Raw genomic sequence first — 19121 nt, forward strand, 5'->3', positions numbered from 1 at the left:
GTGACTACCCTTTGAGAAGCACTGCTCTAAAGCCTGCTTCAGATTTGCTACAAAGATCTGTGTACTTTCAAATTCCTCCCAAGAAAAATGATATTCATCAAGTGCCAACATTCAGAAGTAGCAAATTGCTGTTGGAAAGACATATTTGCTTGAAACCCTAATAGGAGCAAGTATTGTTTCTATTATTTTTTTCTGCATATAGAAGATATTTGCATTTCATTTCACATTAAATGGGATTTTGTAAAATGGCCTGGGGGTACCTAAATACACTTATGATGCTGTTTCCATCTGAAAATGAATTTAAATTTCCAAAGAGCTAATTTAAGGACTTTTGAAATATAACCAGTTTATAATTTGGAGATTTCATGTGTCATTCCAACTGAGACGATTAGATTATGAATGGTTTTAAATGATACCAAGGAATTATTGTTATTTTTGTTAGCGAATAATGGCATTTTGATTATATAGAAAATGTACTTTTCAGAGATGCATACAAAACTAGGTGGGGATTCAATGAGAGGATGTTCAGGATTTATAATAAAGACGATAAAAAATTCAAAAAGAAATAGATGAAGTAAATGAAGCAAAATCTTTATAATTATTGAATGTGGAAAATGGGAATATGAGAGTATAACTTATTGCTCTCTACTTCCGTGAATATTGGAGAAATGAGTATAGAAGAGTGTGGTTAATGTAGCAGCCACACCAAGATTCCTACAAGAACTATGCAAATTGGGTTAATTACTCGCATCACAAAGGAGTGACATCAGAGACCCTATAATTTGGGAAGAGATGAACTTGTCTTTTGATAGTCCCTGATATGAGAGAGAAAAAAGAAATCAAAGGCAGAACACATGGAAAAGTAATTTCTTAATTATTTGAAAGATATTTTTTGTTTTTCTCAGATGTACAAAAAGGCTTAACTCAATACAGAATAGATCAGAAACAGTTTGGTAAGGTGCAAAAACATTCACAACCAATATTCTTTTTGATCTCCCTTTATTTCAACTGTGGGAGCATGGGCAAATCATTTCTGGTTTTTGCACTTTTTAAAAAATCATAAAATGTGGATATCAGACCACTTCTTGGCACTCTTCTGTGGACTGTAAACTACATACAAAAGCTGGTTATTAGTAATACCAATAAATCCTAGTTGGTGATAAGCCAATTATTTGATCATATCAAGTAAGACGGAAAAGAAAGCTAGAGGATAAAAACACAAAGAAATAGTTATAGTTGAAGAAGGAAAAAACAAAAATCTAGGTCCTTAAATGAGTATTAACCAATGGTACCGTCACCCCTGCTCTGGTATTATGAGCGATTATAACCAACAACACTGGCATGTTTATTCCTTGTGCTACTCTTATGGTCCTCGATTTCTGCGGAAATTGTGCCTTCCTAGAAAAAGACCTCAAGAAATGCAATTGTTGGTCCTTGCTGTGTACTGTGAGCCACACAGCATTTCTTAGCCTCAATTTACTAATCTGTCCACTAGATGATCTCAAAGTTCTCTTCCAGCTCAAACATTCCATAACACAGTTTTTCATAGGTGTCTTTTTATCTTTAAAATCTTCAGATACTTTATGTTGAATAAGTTATACTACAAAGTCCTGGGAAGCAATTAACCAGGCCTGCTACACAAGCTGAGTATGAGCAGAATAATTACCTGACAGTAGACAAACCCAAGACAAGAACTAATTTTTCTGTAAGGGCTAATGATCTCTTATTATTTCCCTTTCTACAAACAATAAGTGCTAAGGGATGATTTCCTGGTAAATTTCAATCAGAAATAGAAGAGGGCGCCTGGGTGGCTCAGTCAGTTAAGCCTCTGACACTTGATTCAGGCCAAGGTCATGATCTCAGGGTTCAGGGGATCCAGCTCCACGTCAGGCTCTGTACTGACAGCATGGAACTTGTTTGGGATTCTCACTCCCTCTCTCTCTGCCCCTCCCCCACTCATGTACACATGTGTGTGCGTGCATGCTCTCTCTCTCTCAAAATAAATACACAGGGGCACCTGGGTGGCTCAGTCGGTTGAGCGTCTGACTTCTGCTCAGGTCATGATCTCATAGCTCATGAGTTCAAGCCCCGCATCGGGCTCTGTGCTGACAGCTCAGAGCCTGGAGCCTGATTCAGAATCTGTGTCTGCCTCTCTCTCTCTGCCTCTCCCCCGCTCATGCTCACTCTCTCTCTCTCCCAAAAATAAATAAATGCTTAAAAAAATTAATAAATAAATAAGTATACATTAAAAAAAGAAATAGAAGAAAAAGAGAAATTTAAACCATAAGTTAAGTCACTTTTAATATAAAGTTTAAATTACAAGTAATTTTTCTGGACTATGTATATAAAGGAATCTGCTTTATTGATAAACACAAGGAAATATGCCCAGGCAATATATCTGAACAGCATTATAAAAAGAAGGAGAGAGAATAAAGAATCCATATTCTATCTCATTCCAGCTCTTATTTTACAATAAAAATACTGAAAGGCTACAGTATTGTATACTTTGAGACATTTTATTATCAAACAGAGATAAAGCATATCCTATTTGGGCTTCAATACACTTTACCATTTATGCATTATGTAGGTGTCTCAAATTGTTAAAAAAAAAGTATATATATATATATATGTGTGTGTGTGTGTGTGTGTACACACACACACACACACATATATATACACATATATATGTGTATATACACATATATATACACACACACACACACACACACACATATATATATATATATATATATATATATATATATATACAGTGTGTAAAATGATTTTTGACTCTGGTTTTGAAAGACCACATGAAATTTAACATTTCTAGTCTAGATTCTTTCAAACTTTCTGGTCAATTATTCGTAAGTAACAAGCGCAATCCTTCACTTTTTCTACAGGGAGAAAAGAATTGCTAAAATGAGTGGCAACGGTAAGCCAAACAAATGAAAGAGAAAATATTAAGAGAAGAGACCCAGGGCTCCTGCAATGTGTCAACCGTAAATAACAGTCAATGGAAACCTACCACATCCAGTCATTTACATCATCTCAAGTGAAGGTCAGAGATAATCAGGCCAGAAATACCATCTAGTAAAAGGGTAATCTGTGTCACAAAGATATTGAGCTTGGGGAATTACTGACATAGAGTCATCTGTTCCCAAAGCAACATTCAGTCCAAAGAACTGAGCATATACAAAGGAATAAAAACAAAGGATCCGTTCTAAATCCAAAGTGTAGGTGGAAAACATAAAAGAATGTAAAAAGAAACCTTCCTCTTCCCCAACTTTGGGACATCCTTCTCTTCAGAGAGATCCCAACCCTTGAGCAAAGGAAGAGATCAGCATGCTGGGCCCTTCTCAGGTGGGAACACCTCTCTGGGACTGGTCTCCAGGAGTCGGGCCAGAACGCTCTGTTCATGAAACAGCACAGCTGTCTGTGTGGGTGCAGTGCTCTCTCAGAAGGTCACTGTGGAAACAGGACACAAGGCCAGAGCAGGAAACCAGCCGAAGTCAATAGTAACATAGCACCCTTTTCCCATTTTGCAATTTGCTAAACCTGATCCAAAAAAATATTGTCATTCACCAAGACAAGATGTCTTACCCTACGATGATAACTGCATACACTTAGGGCACACCCTGACCTGACCCTAACACCTGTACCCATGCTCTCTTTTTTTTTCTCCCTCTATTAATATATTTCCTCTTTATTCAAAACAAACCTTGCCCCATCAACATCTCTCAGACACAGGCATTCTCCCAGCATTAATTCTCAAAATTAAAGTGAGAGTAAGCCCAGACCTCTCCCTCTCTATTCCCCTTCTTCTGTTCAACTCCAAAGTCATAACCCAACCTCAAATCCAAGCCCCATCATGGTAAACACCCTTTGCATGACATTTTTGCTTAGCTCAGTCCCCCAGGGCCTAGACTGGTGCAAGAAACACAGAGGGCCCTCTATTAATAGGGAAATAACCTATCAAATTCCCTAGCTATTATGTCACCATCGGGCGTTTCCTTTTCCCATTCTGGATCCCACAGGCAATCCAGAATCAATTTTTCCACCATCATGACACACGGTCAAATCTATCACCCATCTTCCCATCTTATATCCTGACCTGAAAGCCAAGCTCTTAAAAGGCCCAGATATTTCAGGGGGGGGGGGGCTGTTTTTCTCTTGGGCTCTGACTTTAAAACTCATCCTGATAATAAAGCTCTCGAGAATCTCCTCCTTGTTCATCTCCTCATCCAAAGTCACAGTCCCGCCCACTTAAGGACTTGCCTCCCCCATCAAAGTCTCTAATTGAGAACATACCTCTGCTCCGGGAATATTTACTCCCACTTTCTCCAGTCCTTTTCCAAAAAGCACATGCACCAATTAAACTTCAAACCGCCCCCATCAAAAAAAAAAAATTATATATATATATATATATATATATATATATATATATGCCTTGTTATACCAGACTTCCATCAAAACCCAACAGTCCATGGAATGCTTCCCTACTGTCTCTATTATCGCTTTATGTTATCAAGAACTCATCTATTTCCTAGGGTATTTCCTTCACTCCTAAAACTGTAAACATACATTACTGAACCCATCACAGGAAGTAAAAGTGCAGAAAAAAAGGAAAGAGAACAATAGATGCAGGGAAATGGTCAACTGTCTTTTCTCCACTTACTATCCGTCTCCTCACTGCAAACATCTGACTGTTTAAATTTATTGCTTCTATCCCTGCAAGAACAAGGTACATTTTGCCTAGTGAAGCCTCTCTTTGTTTTGCTAATTCAAAATTGGGAGGGAGTATATTAAGAAGAGACGGGATTATTCTAGGAAACATTGATTTTTTTTTTTTTCCAAATGTATAGTCATTAAGGATCTCTCTCCATAGTTGTTTGGTCCTGGAAATCTAATTTGCCTAAGTCAGTCTCAAACTAGAAACTGAAAAGGAAAGCAAAATCATATAAAATAAAGTCCATCTTCTGGGGCGCCTGGGTGGTTCAATCGGTTAAGCGTCCGACTAAGGTCCAGTGTTGTTCTTGGGTTCGAGCCCTGCATAGGGCTCTGTGCTGACAGCTCAGAGCCTAGAGCCTGCTTTGGATTCTGCATCTCCTTCTCTCTCTGCCCCTCCCCTGCTCGTGCTCTGTGTGTGTCTCTCTCTCTCAAAAATAAACAAACATTAAAATAAATAAGTAAATTAAAAAAAAAGTCCATCTTCTAATTATTACTAAGAAGTCATCATCTGCCTTCTGCACCCAGAAGCCTCCAAACTGAGGAATTCACTGGTTCACTGAGGAGTCCACAGATTCACTATCCCACTCTCCTTTAGTAAGTGAGGTTGCTTGGGTTGCAAACTGGAAGATTATGGAAGGTATTAAAGAAATCAACCAATCTGTTTCTTATCCCAATACCATTGCCTTCCTCCAATTTCTGACTAAAAATTGATAATCTATTATCATATATAACTCTCCCCAGCTACCCTGTAAATAATAACAGCTCCCAGACTCTGTACTTTATATATATTCTCTCATTTAACCCATCCTAAAAGCTCAGTAGGTAACTTTTAACATGCCCATTATATAGCTGTGAAAACTAAGGCCTTAAAGGAAAATGATGCCAAAAACTTTGTCAGCCAATAGTCATTTAAAATAGACCATACTAATCCTTTGTTAATATTACAAATTACTGAATACCTTAAAAACTGTATGGATTTAGAGCTCCTAAGATTTTTGAATTAAACATTTTTAAATGCATACCTGTTTTTTCCTTGAATTTGCTTTGGGAAACAGGCCTGCTGACAACACAGATGTAAATGGAGAACAGCATAGCTCAGGAAAAGGGTTTGGAATAGATGGCATTTCCAGAACATCAAGATCTTTCTTTTTTCTCCTACACCAAGAGAACATAGGATGTAATTTACATAAAGCGGAATGAATGTAAAATTTAATTGCTGACAGGATTAAGAAGTTACGGCCAACATGTACCACTCTGTGATAACACTAATATTATATAAAATGTACAGCAAAGATCTGTGATGTACTTTCTGTGGGTCAAAATAAAATATGTTAATTGATATAAATGAATTTTCTATAGTATTCCTATCGGGTTTTTTTTTTGGCCTTAAAAAAAATTACCAGGCATAGAAAGCCTATTTCCAGCACTTTTGATAATTTTCCTGAGGCTGAAATACTATATAATTATTGATGCAAAAACCATCCTGAGAAGTTAGACATTTTTATGCATCCATTAAATTGACCAAGTCTACAAACATTTAGTGAATTCATCCCTATGCTATTTCACTAATCACTTTTGGAAGTTATGGTTTATTAATTATAGCTGTGGTTCATCTCACTTCAAATTTCATTCACAATGTTGCCCACACACAGTCTGTTGATTTTTCAAGTGCTTATAGATACTAAACCGCAAGGCAGTGTTTTTGAAGAGGTAAGTGAATAGAACTCGCTAGTATAAATGTACTCTAGTCCACTGCGGAGTAATTTTAACTTCAGTGAAGTTGAAGCACTTGGAAAATCTGGGGGGAGAAGTACCATTTAAATGTATGAATATAAAGGACTACAGATTTTTGTATTGTTGCAGTCTTTTTCTTTCCTGAAGTATGTGCAAAACTGTGAACTCTAAAGGCACTTAGTGCTGAATGCTATGGAGATTGGGAAACCTTTTAAAGCCTCTATTCTTTCCTGCTGAACAGCAAGACTGCTCAAATGTCAATCCGTGCTTTGCCTCTCCAGGGTCGCTGTAAGATTCTATGTGGGAGGTGAATTCATTTATGCTCCGATTTTTTAAACATATAAAATAAAAAGGATTAGGGGTTTGTTTGTTTTGTTTTGTTTTGTTTTGTTTTGTTTTGTTTTGGTTTTCAGTGCAGGGCCACGAAGAAAGGAAGTGGGGTGGCCAGCCTGGCCTCCTAGTTCACACCGATGGGCAGAGGTGAGAGAGACCAGGAGCTCTCAATGAAACGGTGATGCTATTTATAAGGCGCTGGGAGATCGCAATGTCCTGCCGAGCCGGTAGAAGCCAGCTTAAAGGGAATTGTCTTCAGAGACTTTCACAAACTTGGCCCAGCTCTGGGCACATGGCTCACCCCCTAGGACCGCCTCCTCAGCCCCTCGCCGGCTGCCAACCCAGGACACTCCCCCGCGCCCTCGGAGGGCTGCCTACCTGTCTGCAGCACAGCCGCGGGTCCCGTCCGGAGGGGGCAGGAGCGCCCGCGCTTGCAACCAGGGGGCAGGCGCCAGGTCGCGGGCGTCGCCCCTCCCCTGGGCAGCGCCGCACACCTGGGCGGTCAGCGGCGAGTCCCGGGCAGCCGCCCTACCCGCGGCGCTCTGCCCATCTTGCAGGGAAGTGGTCATTGTCGTCGGCCGGGGGTCTCGGGTGTCACGGGAGACCCGGCGCTGGGGGAGAGGGAGGCCGGGCGGCGGGAGGCGAGGCGGCTGCTTGGCAGCCCGAGCGCGCTGCAGGTGCGGTGGCCTCGCCGCCTGCGCTCCGGGCCCGGGCGGCTCAGACGCGCGGCCGAGCAGTCGGCGAGGCGGCGGGGGAGGGGAGGGGGCGGAGGAGGAGGGTGGGGAGAGGGGAGGAGCGGCCGATGGGTGGGGGCCGCGGGCGGCGGGGCGAGGCGCGGAGGGGGCGGGGAGGGCGCCGGGCGCCGGGCGGGCCCCGCACCCGGTCCGGGACGCTCCGGGGCGCTGGCAGAGGTCCCGCGGCCCGCACTCGGCCCTCGGCTGCCCGCGCGCGAGGCCCGGCCGCCACCTCCCCAGGTGGGCGCCCGAGCGCGAGGCTGAGCCCAGGGTCAGGGCGGGCCCGCGCCGCTGGAGGCGGGGACCCATGTGAGCCGGCGCTCCCGCGGGGCTTGCCCGGCGGAGCGCAGGCGGGGCCGGGGTCTTGGAGGCGCTGACCCCCAGACCCTTCCTTTCTTCCTGCTCTGAGATTACCTAAACTGTAGCTGGGCCGCCATGACAGGCCCCACCGTGCCAGGAGGCCAGGGGCCATGGGGCTAGGTTTGCCCCAGTCCTTCCCGCACGTGCCTGTCTTCCACTCCTGCAGCCCTAGACGGGGCGGGGGGAGAGGGGTGGCTGAGGGAGCAGAGAGTACAGTCGGCGCAGCAAAGGAAACTACTGAGGTGTTTGAGAATTCTTAGTAAGGCATGGATAATCTTGAGGGTGTCTTGGGAATTAGAAAAAATATTAATTTTCTTTTAATAAGAGCAGCCCTCGGTTTCTGAGTCTCCCCTCTGCCTTGTCCTAGTCCATCTTCGCGACAGCTTCACGAATTCGATGTTTACCCCATTTTACAGGTAAGGAAAGTGGGGCGCAATAGCTTGTGCAACATAACGCTAAAAATCGGTGCAGTTAAGCTTCCAACTCAGAAGATCCCTTCTCAAAAACCCAGACTATGCGAAATGGTACAGTAGTGCCCCCTTCTGTGATTTAGCTTTCCTTCCTTTCAGTTACCTGTGGCCAACCTCCCTTTAGAATAGATGACCATCCTTTTGTGATAGAGTCAGAAAGTAGCTTCCTCTCAACGCTCATTCACCTCGCTTCATCTCGTCAGGTAGGCATTTTAACATCTCACATCGTCACAGGAAGAAGGGTGAATACAGTACAATAAGATATTTTGAGAGAGGCTACATTTACATAACCTTTATTATAGTATATTGTTATAATCGTTCTATTTTATTATTAGTTATGATTGCTATTCTCTTACTGTGCCTAATTTATAAACTAAAATTTGTCATCAGTATGTATGTGTAGGAAAAAACATAGCATTTACAGTGTATAATATATGCATATAATATGTATTATATAACATACATATATGTATATAATGTATAATACATAATACATATATTTATATTATAAATATAATACATTATATTACATACCTAATTAGTATAGGTGATTCATGGTGGTATTACCCATGGTTTCAGGTATCCACTGGAAGTCTTGAAACATATTTCTGACATTAAGGGTGGACTATTGTAATTACATTAGGCTCACCCTCTGAAATTCAGCAATCCTATTCTGAAATTCTGGGTGCTGCTCTATTTCTGTTCTTCCCGTAAATTCCACCATCCCAGTGAACTGTTGAGGATTTCCAAATGTTTTACACACTCTTTGTTCTTTGACCAAATTAGGTAACATCTGTCCCTGGCATTTGTTTCACCAGGTTTTCTTAACCTCTACAACCCCTGCCCAGGGAAAGGCAAACACTGCCTCCTGAAGAAGTGGGCAAAACCCTCTCCTCCATACACACACACACACACACCATAACACCAACCACTGCTAACAGCCAGGGATCACTAACTCCCAGCTTGTGAGGAAACCCAGAGTACTCTGTGGAGGCAGGAAATCTTTGAGTCGAAGAGCTTATGGAATCCAAGTTCTTCATTTTTCTGATGTCAAAATTAAGACCCAATAAAGAGCAGTATTGATACTAGTCACAGAAGTGAGTGTGGTCTCCAGGATATTATATACAATGCAATAGCCATGCAAGAACAAAACGTTAGTCTCCTGAGGGATAAAATTAATAATACTGGGGCGCCTGGGTGGCGCAGTTGGTTAAGCGTCCGACTTCAGCCAGGTCACGATCTCGCGGTCCGTGAGTTCGAGCCCCACGACGGGCTCTGGGCTGATGGCTCAGAGCCTGGAGCCTGTTTCCGATTCTGTGTCTCCCTCTCTCTCTGCCCCTCCCCTGTTCATGCTCTGTCTCTCTCTGTCCCAAAAATAAATAAACGTTGAAAAAAAATTTTTTTTAGAAATAATACTAATCATGATGAAAGCTAATATGTATTGATGCTGTGTGCCAGGTAAAGCCCTAACTCACATCCAGTTCCCTCCTGAATATGGTCTGGATTCTATGTGTGGGTTTTAAAAGAGTTTCATGTAAAAGAAACAGATATATTGAGGACATTCCAGCAAAATAAAAAAGAGGTTATGGGGGCACCTGGGTGGCTCAGTGGGTTAAGCATCCGACTTCAGCTCTGGTCATGATCTCGCCGTTTGTGAGTTCAGATCAGGCTCTCATCTGCCAGCACAGAGCCCACTTTGGATCCTCTGTCTCCCTCTCTGCTCCTGTCCCACTCAGGCAGGTGCACGTGCTCTCTCTTTCTCAAAAATAAACCTGAAAAAAAAATGTTTTTAAAGAGGTTATGTATTTGAAGATAACTTGAACTAAATACATTTAGAAGGAGTACCTGGGTGGCTCAGTCAGTTAAGCGTTGGACTTTGGCTTGGGTCATGATCTCATGGTTAGTGGGCTCAAGCCCTGAGTTGGGCTCTGTGCTGACAGCTCAGAGCCTGGAACCTGCTTCAGATGCTGTGTCTCCTGGTCTCTCTCTGCCCCTCCCCCACGTGTGTGTGTGTGTGTGTGTGTGTGTGTGTGTGTGCGCGTGCACACGCTCGCTCTCTCAAAAATAAACTTTTTGAAAAAAGAATTTAATGTTTATTTATTTTTGAGAGAGAGAAAGCACGTGGGCATGAGTGGGGGAGGAGCAGAGATCGAAGGAGACACAGAAGCTGAAGCAGGCTCCAGGCTCCAAGCTGTCAGCACAGAGCCAGACTAGGGGCTCAAACTCACAAACCGGGAAGTCGGACGCTCAACCGACTGAACCACCCAGGCGCCTCTAAATAAAGTTTTTAAAAAGCCATAATTTTTTTTTCTTTTTTTTCTCCTTCTCCTCTGTCTCCTCCTCATTCACCTCCTCTTCCTTCTTCATCATCATCATCATTATATTCATCCAAAACTCTTACAGGCAGCCATTTCTCCTCTAAAATGGTATACTTTGAGCATCTAACAGGAGGGTGAATCAGTGGTTGGAGTTTATTCCTGGCCTACTTTCAACAACTCTCTCTTTCTCTCTCTCTCTCTCTCTCTCTCTCTCTCTCTCTCTCTCTCTCACACACACACACACACACACACACACACACACACACACACAAGCAAGCTGTCTTTTGTGAGAGAAAAGGTTAGGTGGAAACTTTATACCTTTGGAATCACTAGAAATACTATTTCCCAATAGTGTATCCTGCTCTATTTCCCAGTATAAATGTTTAACCTTAAGGAAGAGTGTTCATTTGTTGGAATGAGATCTCAATTGTGTCTCCCCTCTCTGGGCATTTTCTCATTTAGTGAAAATCTAGGGAGTATCCATTTGCAGGTTTTATGTGCCTTCTCTAATCCCCATGGAAAAAATTATAATACCTGCAGTCATTAGGGGCAAGAACAAAAAGAACAAGTCTCTGAGGAATGCGAACCTAAATAGTTGTGTCTCATAGGTTGGTATAAAATATTGAATTTACTCCTAGATACCTTGAGGCTCTGTACCAAGAAGTATTAGAATTAGTTCATTCACATTTTTGAAGCAAGCCAACAAAAGAACAAGTTTTTCTATCAAAGAGGTTTACAAAAAAAATGATTCTAAATAAAGAACTGTGCAATATAAAAGCAGAAAACTATCAGACCTAGTACAGCCTGAGAGAATACAGAGGCATTTTTTTTAATCAAAAGGGAAGTTTAAAGAGGAAATTTTGCTTCCCATAACTGACAAATATTTCTGAAACAAGAGGCAGATATGTTGGTACCAAGATTTCTGAAACAGCAAAGCAGATACCTTGGTACCAAAAAGCAAATCCTCCCCTGAGTGGCTGCTGTCCTTTTTGACTTGAGCCTGTAAAATTGCAAAGGAAACAGTTTGTCTCCTGGGCCCCTCCCTGACTGCAAGTCTTGTCTGTCCCTTTGCACCTCCCTTTCCTGTCTCTCCCTAAGGATCCTAGCCTTTCTACCCTTCAAGGAAAATGTGTCATCCTCGCTTTACTCTCTCCCTTATTCATCAAATCAAATTTCTGAGGTCTTTATGGCGGGAAAGATAACATACATACAGAAAAGAAGCTCAAAGACAAAATTGTATGATGACTGATCACAAGGCAAACACTAATGTCAGGTCATGAATTGCCTTGTCAGTTCTCTAAAAGCCCCTCCCTGCTATCAGATTTTCATGGTAATCAACTCCTAGTTTAACCATAAGTATCCACCCCTAAGCACAATAAAGTAGGTTGTCTGTTTTTGACCTTTATATAAATGGAATCATATTGTATGACCCTTTCATGCTTGACTTGGTTCTCTTAAGGTATTATTCACAACGTTCTTTTTCAAGTCGCTGTGGCTCTTTCATTCTTCTGTGAAATTCTTCTATTTACATTCTTGCATGTAAATACCACAGTTTATTTATCCATTCCATACCTGATTCCATACTGATAAGCGTTTGGACTATTTCCAGCTTTTGACTATTATTAATGCCGCTGCAATGGATCTTTTGTATCCATCTCTTGATGCACATGTGTATGCATTTCAGGATGGTATATATGCTGGAGTGTCATTGTGAGGTCATGGTATGTGTATGTTCAGCTTTAGTAGATATGGTTTCTTAAATTAATTGTGCCAACTTCACCACCAGCAGCAATGCATAAATTTCCCCAGTTCTTCACATCCTTGAGGATTGGAATATGATTAGAATTTTCACAGTAGACATTCTAGTTGAGTATATAGCTGTAGGTCATGGTGGAATTTGACCTTTCTTGATGAATGATGAGGTTGAGTACTTTTTTCAGGTGATTATTTGCCATTTGGACATCCTCTGTTGATAAGTACCAATTCAAGTCTCCTGCCCATTTTTTTTAAGTTTTATTTATTTTAATTATTTTTTTTATTTTGAGATAGAGAGAGAGAGAGAGAGAGAGAGTACACACACCAGGAAGGGGCAGAGAGAGAGGGAGGAGAGAATTTCAAGCAGCCTCCACACTGTCAGCACAGAGCCCAACTCGAGACTCAATCTCAGGAATCATGAGATCATGACCTGAGCTGAAATCAAGAGTCAGATGTTTAACTGACGGAGCCAGCCATCCAGTGCCCCGCTCCTGCCCATTTTTATGTTGTTGTCTGTTTCTTATTCTTTTACAAAAGCTCTTCATATATTCTAGTTACCAGCTCTTTGTTACGTTTTGTAAGTGTGTTCCTCCATTCTGTGTCTTATATCTTATACCTCTTAATGGTATCTTTTGACAAATTGAAGTTCTTAAGTAGAATATAGCCAATTTTTATGATTATATGTTTATATCCTGTTAGAATTTTTCTGTGTATATTCCAGAAATTTATTGCTTTGCCTTTCACATTTAAATCTGTGATCCACCGAGACAGCTATTTTTATCCTAGGGTATGAAAGTGTGAAGGTGTAAAGATTGTTTTATTTTTTTCTGTATAAACAGGTAATTTTTACAGCTTCATTCTTGAAAGGATTATCCGGTCCTCACAAATTTCCAATGCCTCTTGTGTCATAATTTAATTGTCCACTTATCCATGGATCTTTTCTGGGCCCTCTCTTCTACTCCACTGATTTATTTGTCAATATTTATGCCAAAATCTCATTGCCTTAATTACTACAATTTACAAAACCTCTTAATTTTCAGGAAAGCAAGGAATTTTATTTTGCTTCTCAATTTATTAACTTTAGAATTATCTTTATAAGTTTTACAAAGAGCTACAGGGATTTTGATTGGATTGCAATAAATCGGTAAATTGGTTTAGAGAGAAATACTATTTTTATGAGACTAACGTTCTCAAGCCATGAAATTTGTGTCTTTCCATTTGGTTATACCTTTAATTTGTTTCAATGATGTTTTGTTTTTCTGCATAGATACTTTGCACATACTGTTAGACATGTTCTTAGATATTTGATATTTTTACTAATTTGATGCCTTTTTAAAATTTAGTTTTCTATGATTTGTTGTGATGAGAAAAACAACTGATTTCTGTGTATTGATCTTTTTATCCATATAATTACTTTCATGCATTAGTTTTTTTTTTTTTTTCAACGTTTATTTTTCGGACAGAGAGAGACAGAGCATGAACGGGGGAGGGGCAGAGAGAGAGGGAGACACAGAATCGGAAACAGGCTCCAGGCTCCGAGCCATCAGCCCAGAGCCTGACGCGGGGCTCGAACTCACGGACCGCGAGATCGTGACCTGGCTGAAGTCGGACGCTTAACCGACTGCGCCACCCAGGCGCCCCTATGCATTAGTTTTGAAAATTTAGTTGAAAACAGTTTTAGGTTTTCAATATACATGACCATATATTATTTATGAACAATGACAATTTATTTATGTCTTTCTAATTTTCATATCTTTTATGTCTTTTTCTAGCCTTACCACATTGCTTAGGAATCTGAATACAATGTTGAATATGAGTGGTGATAGCATAGATTTTAGTTTTACTCTTGATCTCAAAGGAGTAGATATTACATAAAATATTGTCATACTTTTGTCATAGATATCCTTTATCAGGTAAAGGAGGAAGGCTCCCTCATATTGGTGTTTGCTAAAAAATTTTTTATCAAGAGTGGATATTGAATATTATGAAACAGCTTTTCTGCATCTACTGTATTGATGGTTTTCCTCCTTGGAATAGAACCTCCTTGGTTCTATTAATTATGTTGATTTTTTAAATTATAAACTAAATTTACATTCATAGAATAAACCCTATTCATTCTTGCTTACATATTTTTGATGTTTGCTGATATTTTGTTTACAGTTTTTGCAACTATGTTCATGAGTCAGGTTGGCCTGTACTTTTTTTTTCTCATGTTCTTATGAGGTTCTGGTATAGGGTTGTGATGACCTCAGAGATAGGAAATGCTTTTTGTTTTTCTTTCTTTATAAAGAGTGAATATAACATTGGTGTTATTTGTTCATTTATTATTGATATAATTTACTTGAAAGCCATGTGATCCTGTGGTTTCCTTTGTGGGAAAATTTTTAATAAATGACTCAACATCTTTAATATTTACAAGGCTATTCTGAATTCGTTTTACTTCTAGTGTTGATTTTGACAAGTCGTATTTTCTATGAATCTATCTTGTTCATCTAAATTTTCAAATATTATAGCAGAAAACTGTTCATATTTCCCTTTTAGCTTTCTAATACTTAAAAGATTTATTGTTTGGCCCTATTCCTCATTCCTAACATTGAATATTTGTGCCTTCTCTTTGTTTTTTTCCTTGATTATATAGACTAGAATTTATCAATTTCAAAGCTTTTCAGGAATAATCTTATAGTTTGTTTGTGTTCTATAAAAAAACAATATAGAATAAAAATAAGCAATATAAGCAATACAATTGTTTATTTCTATTTTTATCTTTCCTATGTTCCTCCTTCTACTTTCTTTGGTTTTATTGGCTGTTCTTGTTTTTTTCTCTACATTTTTGACATTGATGTGTATAGCTCATTGATGTTTAGCTTTTCATATTTTTTATATTCACATTTAAAGACATATTTCCTTCTAGGTATGCCATAGTTGTATCTCTGAAACTTTACTCAGCTATATTTTCATTATTATTCAGTTCAAAATGTTTATATTTCCATTGTGGTAGAGATTTTTCTAGATATCTTTTTATTTTGTTTTTTTTTCTAATATAGTTTAATTACCTTGTCACAGAATATACTCTATACAATTTCAATCCTTTGAAATTTGTTGAAACTTGCTTTATGGCCCAACATATGGTCAATATTTTGTGTATGATTGAGAAGGTGTTTTCTGCAGTTCTTGGATTTGTGTGTGTGTGTGTGTGTGTGTATACGTTATATATATATGTGTTATATATATATATAACATATATATGTGTTATATATATGTATATATATATACATGTATATATACATATATATGTATGTATATACATGTGTGTTATATATAACACCTATATATAACATGTCAGCTCAAACATGTCAGCCATGTTGTTTAGATTCTCTGTTTTTGTACTGATTTTTTGTTTGTTCTGTCCTTTTCTGAGAGATGTTATACTACAATTTCCCAATTCTGATTGTGAATTTTTAAATTTATTTTTACTCTGTACTTGCTATTGTTGCTATGTTTTAAGTCTGTATTTTTAGAAGTTAGTTTTCATATGTTATTTTGCAAATTTAGAATAATTAGACCTTCTTGGTAAATCAAAGCAATTAATATTTTGAGATGGCCTCCTTCACCTCTAGTAACTTTTCTGCCTTCAAGTCTTCATCTGATGTTAATACAGTTTGGCTGATGCTTTATGGTACATCGTTTTCCCATACTTTGTGTCAACATTTTTTTAACTTCCATGTTTTAAAAGTGTCTTTTGTAAATAACGTATGATTAGGACTTTTTGTTCATTTGGTTTTTATCCAATCACATGGTCATTGCTCTTAATTGAAACATTTAAACATTTTGAGTTAAATCCCTGTCCCATTGAGTGCTAGCTCCTTATCTTACCATTTCTGTGCCCCTTTACCCCTGTTCACTTATCTTGTTTTAGACTATTGCATATTAGTTCATCTTTTCCCCTTTGTTTCTCCATCCCATCAGATCCACTTCCATCCTTTTCCACCTGCCCTGGGCTGCAGGAAGGTCAGTTTTATGGAAGACTTAAAGGTGCTTCCTTGCTTTCTGACTTCTGGTTGGTTTTGTTCGATGGAAGGCACCAGCAGGAGATTTGTTCTCTTTTTTCCTTATCTACCAAGTTGCACAGTTGCTCTCCTGCATGCAGTCTACTGCTTTTGAAGGTGTTACCTGACCCTCTTCACAGGATCATATGGAAATTTCAGTCTGGGAGAACTGTGCAAATGCTGATACTCTGGCTACTGCTACTGTTGTGAGTAACAAACTGTCCTTTGTCTCTGACCCAGGAATCTTGTGCCTTCAGCCAGCATCCTTGAAACTACAGTAGAATAATTTTTCATCTTGCAAGTTGGTCAAGTAAAGTCTCAGACTCTTCACAGTTCTTGACACGATTGGGTTCTGTGCTATCTCCTTTTATTGTATTTTGTTTTGTTTAAACTTGTTCACATCTTTATAAGGTGCTCCTTCTATTAAACTCGCTTCAAATTACCTGGCTTGAGTATACTGTTTCCTGCTTTATTAAGTTGGAAGTAATGTACATTTTTGATATTCTTTTAGTGATTGTATCAGAGCTTACAACATATATCCTTCATTTACCAAAATATATTTATTTCATTTTGTTATCTTTCCAGACAATGTAAGGATCTTAGAACAATTTATGTCTATTTACCCTCCTCTCAACTTTTATGCCACTGTTTTGTATACAAATCTCTGCCTGTATTCATCTGCTTTGTGTCTCCATAGGGCATCATTAACATTATTTGACACAGTCAATACTCATTTGTTTTTACTCATATATTTACCTTATTGTTGGGTCTGCATTCTATCTGAAATCATCAAACTAAACCTACAATTTCTTCTACTGATGAGTCTGTTGGTGATTATCTGTTTTGTTTGTCTGAAAATGTTTTTACTTCACCTTCACTTTTCTACATATAACAACTATGTTGGAATACAGTTCATATACCATATAATTTACCACTTCAAAGTACAATTCAATGCCTTTTAATATATACAAAGATCTGTGCAACCAACATTACAGTCAAGTTGAGAACGTTTTTATCAACCCCAAAGAGAAACCCATACCCATTAGCAGTCACTCTGCATTTTATCCATGCATCCCAGGGAATCACTATTCTACTTTTTGTCTCTATAGATTTTTTACTCTGAACATTTCATATAAAAGGAATCATACCATATGTGGTCTTTTATGACTGGCTTCATTCACTTAGCGTAAGTTTTCAGGGTTCATACATGTGGGAACAAGTATCAGTACTCCATTCCTTTTTAATTGAGGAATAATGTTCTGTCATATGTAGGTACATTTTATTTATCCATTAATCAGTTGATATTTGGATTTTTTCACTTTTTGACTATTGTGAATAGTGCCACAATGAATATTTGTGTACAAGTTTTTGTGTGGATGTATGTTTTCATTTCTCTTTGTAACTGCAGAGCCATATGATAACTCCATGTGTAATCACTTGAGGAACTGCCAGAATATTTTCCAAACTGTCTGTACCACTTTACTTTCATACCAAGAATGTACAAGGGTTCCATTTTTTTTTTGCCCATTCTAACACTTGTTATCATCAGTCTTTTCAGTATAGCCATTCCAATGGGCACCACATAATACCTCATTATGGTTTGGGATTTGCATTTCCCAGGGGGCTAACAATGTTGAACATCCTTTCATGTGCCTACTACCTATTTGTATCTCTTCATTGGTGATATGCCTATTCAGATCCTTTCCCCACTTTTGAATTGAATTATTTGTCTTTTTATTATCCAGTTATAAAAAAATTTTACATATTTTGCATACATGTTTGTTATATTTATGATTTGCAAGTATTTTCTTCCATTTTGTGACTTTTCCCTTTTTTGATGATGTCTTTGAATCACAAAGTTTTAAATTTTGTTTATTTTTTTCTTGTGATACATGTGCTTTTGGTGTCATATCTAAGGAGACCGAGGTCACAAAGATGTATTCTTACATTTTCTTCTAAGAGTTATAGAGTTCTTGCCTTTATATTTAAGTCTATAATACATGTTACATATGACATGAGAAAGGAGTCCAACTTTATGATTTTACATTAGTATATCCAGTTGTTTCCAGCATTATTTATTGAAAGGACTAATTTTTTTCCTTGAACTGTCTTGGGATTCCTGTCAAAAATTAATTGATCATGAATATGAGGGCTTATTTCTGGACTTTCAGTTCTATTTCATTGTTCTACAAGTTTTTGTTATGCCACTACTACACGGTTTTCATTATTGTAGATTTGTAGTAAGTTTTGAAATTGGGAATTATAAGTCCTCCAAACTTGTTCTTTTTCTTAAGGATTTTTTAAGCTATTCTGTGTCCCTTGAATTTCCTCTTGAATTTTAAAATCAGCTTGTCAGTTTCTACAAAGGAGACAGCTGAGGTCTTCATAGGGATTGCACTGAATCTCTGGTTCAATTTGGGGAGTATTATCTTCTTAAAAAATAATATTAAGTCTTTCAGTCCATGAACGTGAGCTATCTTTCCATTTGTTTAGGTCTTCTTTGGTTTCTTACAACCATGTTTTATAGTTTTCCAATTATAAATGCTATATGACTTTTCTTGAATTTATTACTCAGCACTTTGTCTTTTTGTTGCTAAATGTAAATGGAATTATTTTCTTCATTTCATTTTTGGATTTTTCATT

The 19121-nt window shown here is 38.7% G+C and overlaps 1 protein-coding gene across 1 annotated transcript in view; it reads right to left on the reverse strand.

Annotated features, from left to right (window-relative positions):
• GRB14 (growth factor receptor bound protein 14) overlaps positions 1–7534 on the reverse strand; it is a 117680-nt gene extending 110146 nt beyond the window's left edge. Inside the window, exons 1-2 of the mRNA XM_043576915.1 lie at positions 7174–7534; positions 5751–5883 (exon numbers count right to left, since the gene is read on the reverse strand). Of these exons, the coding sequence (XP_043432850.1) occupies positions 5751–5883; positions 7174–7364 (324 nt within the window). The 5' untranslated portion in view covers positions 7365–7534. The remainder of the gene's footprint in view (positions 1–5750; positions 5884–7173) is intronic.
• Positions 7535–19121: the final 11587 nt, after the last annotated feature.

This window comes from Prionailurus bengalensis, chromosome C1 (genome assembly GCF_016509475.1).
Source record: "Prionailurus bengalensis isolate Pbe53 chromosome C1, Fcat_Pben_1.1_paternal_pri, whole genome shotgun sequence".
In the NCBI taxonomy this organism is placed as follows: domain Eukaryota; kingdom Metazoa; phylum Chordata; class Mammalia; order Carnivora; family Felidae; genus Prionailurus; species Prionailurus bengalensis.